The sequence below is a fragment of the Cricetulus griseus genome, chromosome 4, assembly GCF_003668045.3.
Source record: "Cricetulus griseus strain 17A/GY chromosome 4, alternate assembly CriGri-PICRH-1.0, whole genome shotgun sequence".
NCBI classification, from domain to species: domain Eukaryota; kingdom Metazoa; phylum Chordata; class Mammalia; order Rodentia; family Cricetidae; genus Cricetulus; species Cricetulus griseus.
In genome coordinates this window covers 53,561,479-53,573,737 of record NC_048597.1, presented here as the reverse complement: position 1 = coordinate 53,573,737, position 12,259 = coordinate 53,561,479, and the positions used below count along the sequence as shown (strand labels likewise).

The 12,259-nt window shown below is 42.4% G+C and overlaps 1 protein-coding gene and 1 non-coding gene across 2 annotated transcripts; one reads left to right on the top strand and one right to left on the bottom strand.

Annotated features, from left to right (window-relative positions):
• Nucleotides 1-542: 542 nt before the first annotated feature.
• LOC113835437 lies at nucleotides 543-646 on the top strand. Its single transcript, XR_003484981.1, has one exon. It is a non-coding gene; the product is annotated as a U6 spliceosomal RNA (small nuclear RNA).
• A 137-nt stretch (nucleotides 647-783) lies between these two features.
• Nucleotides 784-10,492, bottom strand: Csta (cystatin A). Its single transcript, XM_027413364.2, has 3 exons — nucleotides 10,427-10,492; nucleotides 1,720-1,821; nucleotides 784-912 (listed from the first exon to the last, which is right to left on the bottom strand). Exons 1-3 carry the CDS (start codon nucleotides 10,490-10,492, stop codon nucleotides 784-786), a joined length of 297 nt encoding a protein of 98 aa, XP_027269165.1.
• Nucleotides 10,493-12,259: the final 1,767 nt, after the last annotated feature.

Genomic DNA, 12,259 nt, shown 5'->3' with positions numbered 1-12,259 from the left:
CTTTAGGAGTAAATTTGGTCAGGGAGGTAAGGCTGCCTGAAATTCTAAAACACAATCAAAGGAGATACACAGAGAAAAATAGAATGTTTTGTCCATGCGTTGGAAGCACTAATGTTAAAATGGCCATATGACCCAAAGATATCTATAATCTTAACGTTGTAGCTGTTGAAATTAAAATACCAGGCCAAGTGGTGTTAGCACATGCCTTTAATCCCAGCACTCAGGAGGCAGATTGCAGGTGGATCTCTGAGTTCGAGGCCAGCCTGGTCTACAAATCAAGTTCCAGTTGCAGGTTTCAAAACATGTCTTGTAAAATACCACTTTATTTTTCAAATACAGAAGCAGAGATGATGTGCTGGGTTCTGGGCAACCACAGGGAACAGGGAGTGTGCTTCCTTGGTGACAGCTGCTAACCTAACTAACCCAGCTGTGCTGAGGATGAGGCAGTACTAATCCTTTATCCAGTTGCAACTGAGCCTTTTTTATAAGGTTTCCACTTGGCATCATTTATCGTGGAATTTTCACTCTAAACCAGTAACACTGTGCTCTCTTCGGCAGCACGTATACTGAACTTGAACATATACAGAGATTAGCATGGCCCTTACCCAAGCATGACATGCAAATTCTCAAAGCATTTCATATTTTAAAACATAGTCAAGAAAGCAAAGGTCAGTACAATAAATGAATAATAATGGAAGAAAACAGTTATTGGAAGAATGTTTCTTTATTGATGGCTGCGTCTCTTTACAGTGAGAGGAATCAGGTCACTTGGGAGTTTGCTGCTCAGAAGTAGGTCAGTTCATCATCCTTGGTTTTGTTAGTCTGGTAACCACTAAGTTCCACACCCTCATTTTGTCCAGGAAGACCTTTAAAGATTTTCAAGTGAATATACTTGCCGTTTCCTACATCCATCTGAAAGACATTAAAACGGAAGGAAGGAAGGGAGGGAGGGAGAGAGGAAGGGAGGGAGATTATTGACACAGATCTACCTTTTGTGGTAAGCCATCTGAATCGGCACTTCTGGCCCAAGGCAATATCTGTGACCTGAGTGCCCACCAACCCTTATGTTTGGAGAAAGAACAGGTAACAATATGGCAGGAAGTATATTTCCTAGATTTATTTTTAATACTTTTTATTATTTTATTTGTATGAATAATTTGCCTGCTTCTGTTTAAGTGCACTGTGTGCGTGTAATGCCTGAACAGGCCAGAAGAGGGTGTTATCTTCCCTCAAACTGGAGTTAGAGAATTTGTGAGCTTTCATGTGTATGCTGGAATCCAAACCCAGGTCCTCTGCAAGAACAACCAACGCTCTGGCCACCTGTTTATCTCCATCTGGATTTATTTATTGTACTTTTCATTAGAATCTGGGCACAAATTACATCCCAGAGTTACATTTGATTTGCATGATGCCCGAAACAGAAACAGAGGGCAGCCTATAATTTTGGTGATTTTGTTTTCTGACTTCTAAATTGGGAGAGATATTGCCATATAGTTTGATAAGGGAGAAAACCAAAACCAAAACCAAAACAAAACAAAACAGAAACAACACAGAATTGCTTTAGAAAATGTGGACTGTATCGTCTCCGTACTATGCTGTATTGGAATCTACTTGGTGAATGCCGACCAGGCATTTGAGAATGGAGCAGGGTGGGTGGCCTGCCCACCTCTTTGTAAGTAAAATTAAGAAACTTAGGAGTCATTGGGTAGTGAGTCTAACCTTTATGAAATAGTTGACTCCAGCGACGACTTGAGTTTTATACTCAACAGCTTCAAATTTTTCATATTTCTCGTTGGTTTTCTCTTCAAGCTGTGCTCTGACCTTATGAAGAGAAAGAAAGAAATGTTGTTAGAGTTGGGTTTACTCTGATTACATGAGGGACAAATCTGGGAACCTCAGGCTACTGGGAGTCCTCAGAGATGTCGATGAAGCCTGGCATGGTGGCTCAAGCCTATAATCCCAGAACTTGGAAGACTGAGGCAGGAGTATCTGGTTCAAGAGCAGTTTGGACGATACAGAAAGTTTCAGGCTAGTTGGGGCTACAGATTGAGACCCTGCCTCAAAAATCAAAATAAAACGACAAACTAAACTAAAAGAAGATGCTTCCTTTTTCATAGAAAACACTTTAAGAACATTACACAGGTTAAAAAGTCAAGTTATATTGCATGAGGCTGAATTAATATCAAATCAGTGACTATAAAATAGTCACACATATGCACAAAAGCAAAGCAAAAACCAATATAGTTGCAATTTGCAATAAAGAGCTCCAATAGTTACAACTATATTTGATTAGTAATTAGAAACAGGATAACAGTAATTGCTGTTTGTTCTTTTAAACTGATTCACAATTAATGGTGAAAATAACGAACTGATTTAGAGCAGTTGTAGTTTCCCCTAATATTTCCATCTTACACACTCACACCCATTCTAGAATCATCCAAACCAGAGCCTTGCAATGGAATATTATCATGAAGGAGTTTATAGATGTTTTTAGTTGTCTCTCAAATGTCCCCTCCCCCCAGGGTCCTCATTGGACATCGAGTCTCCTTAGTCTCTTAGTGGGGTTAACTCCGGTCTTTCTTTGTCATTTCAACCCTGACTCTGGACTGTAAATTTGTAGAGTGTCCCTTGATTTGGGTTGGTCTGCTTTCTCTTATGTTTGCATTCTACATTCTTTACAGCACAAATTGGTGTGTCCTTAGTGCACTGTATCAGGACCCACAGTTTTCCTTACTGCTGATGGAGAGACTTCCGCTTGGTTAGGCTGCCTGGCAGATCTCACTACTGTTAATTACTTTCCTTTCCCTCTGTGATGAATCTTAGGGGGAAGCATGCTTGGACCACACAGCAGTTTCTCATCATGCAGGAGACTCTCTCTCCTCTGGCCTCCAGCCCTTAACTTCTGAATGATTCTTGACTACAATCTTTACTCTGGCTTTTGCCAAATAATAATTTATTGTTTTCTCCCATTCCTGATGTACTTGTGAATTCGAATTCTCTCAGGAGGACCTGTTCCCTCTCTACTCTCTGTCTATTTAGTTTTTGTTTTTATTACTATGACTTACATAAACTTCTCCTGTTCCACAGGTTGTAAATTCATCATGACTTATGTATTTTTTTTTCTTTTGCTTAAATTGTCCTCAATTTGTCTGTTGGGAGCTCCTTCAAGTTGGTGTCCTTTCAATGTGACTTCACCATTTTACCAGCCTCTTTGTAATTAATTAACCATTTCTCTGAGAGTGTCCTGGAGAATGGCTCAGATCAGGGCAGTGTGTATACTCATTGTTTTTCGCTTCCATTGCGTCTATGCATCCTCAGTGGAAAGCTGCACAGTGTATACAGGCACACTAATACAAATATGTGTGAATCTAACAATTCATCTCATATGTGTATATGTACATGTGGGTGCACATATACATTCATATGCATAATTATATATGCAGTGTGCACATACAGTTGTATGTGACAGCTAAATTTGTCCCTTAGTATCTGTAGGGAATTGGTTCTAGGATCTCCTCTAGATACCAAGATGCTCAGGTCTCTTGTGTTAAAATACCATGGAATTTACAGACGCTTTAACTCATCTCTGGACTACTTAGACCAACTAACACAATGAAACACCTAGTAAATAGTTACTCTATATTGCTTAGGAAATAATGACAACTGTCCTGGAACTCGCTCTGTAGACCAGGCTTGGCCTCGAACTCCACCTGCCTCTGCTTCCCGAGTGCTGGGACTAAAGGTGTGTGTCACACACCCCTCACGACCCCTCAGCAGTAACTCCTTTCTCAATCACTGAGGATGAAGCCTGGTTTGCATTCACAATCTATTTACTTAATTAATCAGTTCTAACATACACATAAAACAGCTTGGATTTCCTCATTTAACTCCTTTCAAAAACACATTTACAAATCAGAATACAGGGTTTTCATGTGGTTTTTAGGAAGATTCTGTGAGTGATTTGGGTACATCCTCTTTCTGTTTCTGCCTCATCACATCTACAAAGTTGCATTGCCCTGTGAGACAGCACATTCCCAGGTCCCAGGGACTGAATGCAGATTCTGTTAGAGAGCCATCACTCCGTCGAGGGCAGTGGATGGAAGCTTAGACGCCAGCACTGCTGAAAGGAGTTAGTCTCACATTCAGTGTGTGAATATTTACTGAGTGTGCTGTACCCATCTTTTCTTCAGGAGCTCAGCTAGATCTGATGGGCAAGCATCTGCTGTGATCACTTGACCTCAATTTCTGCCAATAGCCGAACTCCAGGTTCCCACCAGGGCCGAGAAGGGGCAATAGCTTGTGTCTCAGGGTGGAGGACCGTGAGGGGAAGAACCCAGGGGTGGTCTAGCTGTTGGTCATACAGATCCATCAGCTCCCCTGGTCTCTTGGCTCAGTCTTGCCCTTAAGTTTTCTGGTGTTGCCAATGCCAGCCATTAGCCATCTAATACAGTGTGAATCTCCGACTCGGGCTTAGACTTGCCCTTCACAGCTCAGCTTCTCTCCAGACAACTCAGTTTCCATCTTCTCACTTCTATTTGTGTCCTTCAGGTAGTGTCTACTGACTTCCTGTTACCTTTCTGATGGGTGTGTTCCCCGCAATCTTTTCCTACCCCTAGGAGGGAAACTAACCCTGTCTTCAATGGATCTTCTCCAATGAGAAGTTGGCTCCCTGCTCTCTGCTGAAGCCCTTAGGCACATTAACCCTCAGTCAGGCCTCCAGGGCACTTCGAGTTCTCTCAGACCCCTGAATGCTTCCCCTCAGTGGATAGGTGTTTTCAAACTTTCTCCTCTGGTGCCTCAATTGACTGCTAGAACTATTTTCAAAGGTGTCTGCAGACTGACTTCTCAGATTATTTTTGAACTTCCAGCTCGCACCACCCATTTTCTCCCAAAGCCTTTGGGATAGATAGAATGAGAACGCTTGCTTTGTAGAGATGGAAAATGAAGCTTCAAGTGGAGGAAAGAAGACAAAATGAGGGGGAAAGATGACTGGCAAGAGGCAGGGTGCATGAGAGAGGAGCTGTGCACAGAGAGACTGAGTGAGGAGAAACTTCCATCTCAGGTTCTCTGCATCCTGATGCTTTTGAGTGGCCAAAGGAAGGATGCAGGCACTGGGTATCCACTGAGTTAAAAATGCCTAATCTCTACATTAATCCCTAAACTGACTTATTTAACCTCATTTTACAAGTAAGGAACTTGAAATTAAGGTTAAAAAATCATTAATCATTGTCACAGCAATTTGAAAGCCCTTGTGCAGATATTCCCCCATTAATGGATCCAAATTGTATCTTCTTCATTGTCCTTTTGTAAATCACAGGCCCAGAGTTTTCCACAAGAGAACTGATTTCAAATGCTCTGGTTTGTTTCCTTACAAGCACTGGCGCCTGCTGGATGTCTGGTTCACTGTGGAAGCTGCGGCCCCCTTCCCCTTTGTAGTAAGACAGGTTTGCATTCTTTAATGGGGGATGCTATGGAGCTGGGTGGTGATGGGGAGTTGGGAGGTATGGGAAGATTCTTAGTGAAAATTTAAGATTCAGAAAGTAGTTTGGCATTGAGAGAACTTCCAGGGTGGGGGGTACCTGAAGGTCAGGACTGGCTGGGAAGGTGTTTGTGGAGCCTGGTGTGACAGACAGGACCCATGCTGTAACCAGTTGCGGTTCTCCTTTTACAACCTGCACTGTCTGGTGAAGGCTGGAAACGATGCATTTTTCCCTTTGTCCTCCATCAGAGGAAGGGGCACCCAGTAAATACATTTCCAGAGTTGTTCTAGCTTTTCAAATTGCTGCAAATCTAGCTGAGTTGAGCTATTCATTTTCTAGGTCCTGAAGATCTGAGTCATGGGGGCATCCAACCTTAATGTGTTTCCCCAATCTGCCATCATTCTTCACAGGGGAATGGCTAGAGGACAATGGCTTCAAGGTAGACAGACAATATTTAAGGGAATTTTGCAGTAAGAAAATAGAAGTTATGGAGCAGTAGGAAAACATGGCAAAGCTAGTGGGACATGTCTTAAAGACATTTGTCATCTAATATGTTTTGAAGGAAGTATGAAGAAAAGTTTGCCAGACAGAAGAAAATGAAGTCACTAGGCCACGAGTGAAGGGAAAGACTGAAGGACTGCAGGAGTTGGACCTGAAGCAATATGATAAACTGGAGTATTTCCTGGCCAGATGCCAGCAATTTTCCAAGCAGAGTAAGAGCTGAGAAACCTGCAGGGGAGCCCATGGGAGGAGAGGGGCACATGACGACAGCGGGGAGAAGGTATAGGTTTCTAGGAAAACAACAAATAGAGCTGAAAGGACATTCTGCTGTCCCCAGGGTCCTGCCATGACATGGACATTCATTCATCACACTGGAATGGTAAGCTTCCCGTGGTCCTGAGACTTCCTGGAGCAGAAGTGGAGGAGGAAGTGGGGGCCGTGGGAGTGACCTCTAATTGAAGATTGGAACGTCACAGCTCACAGGATCATGGGAATCAGAGTGGAGGAGTACATGAAAATATCCGTCATGGATGAGTGACCAAGAGGATCTAGGCATGTTCTGATAAAGATGGGAGGGTAGGCGCCCTGAGAGCTCTGGTGTGGTTGAATGGCAGGTTCTCCGGGGAAGGGACACCAGGAGAAGGGACTGACTAGCAAGCTCAGGTTGGAGAGAAGAACTTAAATCTATAGACGAGGTTGACCTGGGAGCCGTGATGCTAAAGCTCAGGGTGTGTCCAGCTGTGCTGATGAGGTGTTTGTGTGGTGTCCCAGCCAACGAAACTCATGCTTAGTGTGTTTGCCAGGAATGGTGTTCAGCAGCCAGGTTTCCGACGTGAAGAAGAGTATGCGCAGTGTGCACACACATCTGCATGTGTAATCATAGCCTTTGCTTCTAAAAATAATCATTAAAATAACATTTCTTTCCCTCAGATAAACATACCTGGAATTCCCTTCCAGTGGCTACTTCCATAGACAATAAAAGATCACCAACTGCAATCTGAACTTGCTGTTGGGGCAATCTGCTTACTTGATCTTTCATTGTACATGTTATGGTTTTTCATGGGTGGGAATGTGTATGCCTTTTTATTTCATTATTTTCATGTTGTAACAATCTTTTTTCTTTTTCCAAGACAAGACCTTTCTATATAGCCCTGGCTGTCTTGGAACTCACGCTGTAGATCAGGCTTCAAACTTAAAGAGATCTGCCTGCCTCTACCTCCTGAGTGCTGGGATTAAAGATGTGAGCCACCACCACCTGGAAATAATCAATTTAAAAAAAAAATCACTTGTACATTTGGGTGCATGAGTGTGTGTATGTGTGTGTGTGTGTGTGTGTGTGTGTGTGTGTGTGTGTGTGTGTGTGTGTGTTTTGTGGCATGCCTGTGGACATCAGATGACAACTTTTGGGAGTTAATGCACACCATTATATGGGTTGGGGTGCTGAGCCATCTTGCCACCTGATAATGTTTTCTGAATGACAAGCTTTAGGAATATCTGTCTCCCCTGAAAATTCTTACATTCTCCCAATCCCAAAGCCTCTGCCTGACTTTCTGTGGGTTTAGTGTTCAATTCCCAGGGCATGCTGGTACCACTTCTCCGTGGTACTTTCCTCTTCCCTCCTCTCCTTCCTCTCTACTAGGGTCTTCCTTCCATTGTCCCTCTATTACCGAGTTCTCTGCAAAGGGCAGAGATAGCCAAGAGTTGTCTCTCCTAAGACATTTAACAGGGGATTTTAATATATATATATATATATATATATATTATATATAATATATATATATAAAATAAAATATATATCTCCATGACAGGTCGTGGAGATTTTCTCTTTGACCCCACAAATCATTCTAGGGATGCAATAACCCTCTCTGGCCTGACACTGTGTGGGCCCCCCCCCAAACTACAATCTAGGAGGAGTTGATTCAATTTCCTGACTTAACAAGGATTTCAGTAGTATCTGCTTGAGGGGTTCTTTGGAGGATGGGGAATGATTGATGGGACTGAGAAAATGCTTCCTAAAATATACAGTTTACTGCTGTGTCTCTGCCTCCCAACCCTTAACTTGGAAATGTTCCCTAAGGCTGTCTCCTGCAAGAGAGGACAGATGAGTGATGTCTGGGAGCTGAGCCACCACACTGTACTTGTTCACCTTACAGTAAAGTGTTTGACAGCCATGCCTAATGGCCTTTTTGGTCTTAAACCTATGATTATGAAAGAGCACTTAATTAAGTTTTATTTTATAATATGCTCTAGATATCTTGACTTCCTCTATACTGTTAATTTTTCAGGAGCAGTGGGTCTTATAGCCATTTATGTAGCTTCGACAGTTTGTAGCCTTATGCTAGACACCTAGGAGAGACTCAGGAAGTGCCCCTACCATGAAATGGTTGATGCCTATGCAATGTGAATTGTGGTTTAAACCCGCGGCCACGGATTGCATGGAGAAGGCAGGTTTGTGGCATTCTCTCCCCTCAGACCTGCAAAAGCTCCCCAGTGTGTTGAGGCCATGCAGTGGAAAGGACAGATAAATTTTTTAACTGGGTGACTGACTCTCAAGCATTTTGAGTCTTGGTTTCATCATCTAAAAATGGGATGTAATGCCTTGCCTGCCCTAGGGCTTTGAAGATCAAATGGGAGGTGGAATGGAAGTCAAGGCTTTTACAACTCCTTCCTGGGGTGAGGTGGCCTTGTTAAAATCTATTTCCCATTGTACTTCTCTGAAGGTGCAAGAACACACTTCTAAATTAAGTTTATCACCGAAGATGTGGTCCACAGATGGTGTTATTAGCAAGGTAAGCCCTTCTGGTAGCTTCCTAACTTGGAAAAATTATATGATCAAGATACACTGCATGTATATATGAAATTCTCAAAGAACTAGTAAAAATATACTTAAAACTATCCTAGCCAGGCAGGATAACACACTCCTGTAGTCCCAGGTACTTGGGAGACTAGAAGCAAGAGGATTACTTGAGCCTATCAGGTTGCGAGGACCACTCTGAGAAACAGCAAGACCCCCCCCCCAAACTTTTCAAAAAAGAATAATTGTTCAAGCTAACCAAGTGATCAACTATTAAAAAAAATCATTAAAATCTTCTGTATCTTCTATATTTCAAATAGCTGTATTTCCCTATCTATTCCCCATAGCTCTGGTTCCTGGAACATCTTAGGGGATTTTTTAGGCTGGGGGATTTTTTCAGGTGACATACACAGCAATGATGCCTCATCTGTGATATTTGCTTTTGAAACAATTTTTATGTTCATTATTTTAGCTCTTTCTTCTTACAAATGAAATGGAGAACCTTTCCTTGGAATTCATCTCACAGGTCTCCTAGGATGCCAAATATGTTGTCCTACAGGAAAGTGAAGCTGTAGGGAGGAAGCAGCCGTAGCTCCTGAGAGCCTGGGAGAATGCGGACTTGCAGGCCTGTCCAGCCCTCTCCAGTCAGGTCTTCATTTTATCTAGAGCGACAAGTGACTCACGTGCACATTCAAGTCTGAGAACACAAGACTTGATGTGAAGATTCTAATGAAGGTATAAAGATTCAGCATTATCTTCTTCAAAAATAAAATGCTCCAAGTGTATTTATTGACATAAAGCTATGAGTGAGAACTATTTAGCTTTAAATATTTAGCCATTGAATTTTAGGCCCATGATCTCCTCTAGAATGTTCAGTGTTCTAAACATGAAGGCTCCCTCCCACCTCTTCTACTCACATAAAAGCTGATGATACCTAGTATGGTGATGCTTAGGAAGTTGAGGCAGGAGAAGTGCTGTGAGTTTGAAGCCAGTCGGGTTACTTAAGTACTAGACCAATCAGGACATAGCAAGACCACGTCTCAAACAAACAGGCAAGCAAACAACAACAAAACTGATCTTGTCTGCCAGGATGACGGTTCAGGGAGGAAAACAAAATGATGTAAGGAAATAAGGTGACAGATTGCAAACCTACAACCATAATTTGCATGCATTTCTCTTTTATAAAACATGCAACACAACACATTTTTATTATATAGATGATAGTTAAGCAAGGTGCATGAACTTGCTAAAAACATCGGGTTCTATTTTGACTGTAAAGGTGTGGTGCGCACAGCACCCTGGGAATCCTCTCAGGAATCCTTAACAACCTTAGGTGCCTCACACCTTGGCTTCAGTTAGTCCTGAGATCACACTTGTACGTAAAAGGTTTAGAGACTATTTTTACAAATTCACCTTCAGTTAATGGGGAAACTGAAGCTGTAGTGTGACTTGTCCAAGTTTACTTTTGGAAGGTTGACATTTCCCTGAAAAGTCTTAATGTTCCATCTTTAGCTACACAAAAGTCTGAATTAAAACCCATACATTTCTGGTTTCTGTGATTTCCCACACTCTTAACACAGAGCCAAATTTTGAACCAAATGACAAAAGTTTGATTTGGGATCAAACTTTTCCCTGAAATGCCCCAACTTACCTGGTCGGCAATCTCCTGAACTTCTGGTGTGGCAGGCCTGGCCTCAGTCAAGCCTCCTGGGATCATTCTGGTGAGTTGTTTCTTTGCTGGGCAGGATGCTGAGAGGGAATGATCAGGGAGCACGGAGACTCAGGGTTTTAAAGGAGCCAATAAACTCCTCCTATATAATGTATTAACTTCCACAATAGCTGAGGGACTGGGAAATGAGTGTGGCCTCAGGCAAGTCTTATCACCTCCCTTAGAGGAAATGCTGAATAGAGATGGGGAAGGGGGACAACGATAAGGTGATAAGGTGGGGGGGGTGTGAGCAAGTGGGTGTGCCCAGATTTTAGGCGTGGTTAGTATAGGTTCCTCCCTGCTCTCTGTGCCAATTTTTTTTTCATCCTGTTGTATCATATGAGGAGCGACACACATGCAACCAGAGTTGCCAAATAAGTTAAACCTCAAGAGTTCTTTTAAGAGGATACTTAATAATGTCAAGTCTGGTTGCTTAGAATTCACCTAACTTTATAAAGACAGCAAAACTGTCTGTCTGGAGGACTTTTAGTTTCTGAAATGCTTATGCTTATCCCCAAACACAAAAAATAAAATAACAAACATCTTTATTTTTTTATTTTGCTGTTGATTCGTGTGTGTGTTTGAAGGGATTTCATTTATCCTGGGCTGGTCTTGAAATCACTATGAACCTTGAACTTCCAGTTCTCTTGCCTCTACCTGCAGAGTCTGGAATTGCAGGCATGTACCATGTCCAGTTTATGTGGTGCTGGTGATTAAATCCAGGGCTTTTTTGGGTGCCAGCTATGTCATCTTCCAGTTGATCTATGTGCCCAGCCCAAGATAGCCTGATTTCTGTCATTTAGTATTTGCTTTTGTTTTGTTATTTTTTGTTATTTGCTTCATGCTCCTTTTTGTAGTTTCTTTTATTGTCTTCCTTCCTTCCTTCCTTCCTTCCTTCCTTCCTTCCTTCCTTCTTTCCTTCCTTCCTTCCTTCTTTTTAATTCAAGCTGGCCTAGAATTTATTAAGTAGCCCAGGCTGGACTTCAGGTCCAGTTTCTTCTGCATGCTGAGATTAATATCACCTATGGAGGAAGCCCCCACCCAACCATGTCATCCACAGAGTTATACCATGAGTTTGTTAACCCTGTAGCCCATTTTAATAATTTGTAGCCAAGTTTTACAGTTTAATTTTTATTAAATCATATATAACCACATATTCTGTTATACTATTGTTTCTGTCTGTCTCTGTCTCTGTCTCTGTCTCTGTCTCTGTCTCTCTCTCTCTCTCTCTCTCTCTCTCTCTCTCTCTGTGTGTGTGTGTGTGTGTGTGTGTGTGTAGGGAGTCCAGAGGTGTCAGATCCCTGGAGATGGAGTTACAGATGATTTTGGGCTGCCTGACATGGCCACTGGGAACTGAACTCTGGTCCCCTGTGTGTTATAAAGTGCTGAGCCATCTCTCCAGCTCCTATGCTCCTTTTCTGCTCACCATGTTTTGTTTTTGAATCTTTCCATATCGATACACAGATACATTAACCAAGTTCCTTTACTGCTCTTTCTTCTGTTTATTCTCTCTAATGGTGATATGCTACCCCACAGTTTCAACACAACACCCCTGGTGAGAGGATTTTGGTTGTTTTACATATGTGTATTTCACTTTTATCTTAATTTCTATAAATGTTCAAAATACAGGAGAAACACAGTAAAATAACAGACATCTCTATCTCTGTCACTCAGAATGGAACCTGTCTGCCACTTTTCTCTCTGGTGGAATGACCGACCCCTGGGGGCAGGGACAGGTGGGCAGCAAGCCTTCTGTCCCTTGCTGTGCCCTATTCC

Coding starts and splice junctions, on each gene's coding strand:
- Csta (XM_027413364.2), bottom strand. CDS start 10,492: ATGATCCCAGGAGGCTTGACTGAGGCCAGGCCTGCCACACCAGAAGTT. Junction 1,822..10,426: donor TTCAGGAGATTGCCGACCAG/GTAAGTTGGGGC, acceptor TCTCTTCATAAG/GTCAGAGCACAGCTTGAAGA. Junction 913..1,719: donor GAGTCAACTATTTCATAAAG/GTTAGACTCACT, acceptor AATGTCTTTCAG/ATGGATGTAGGAAACGGCAA.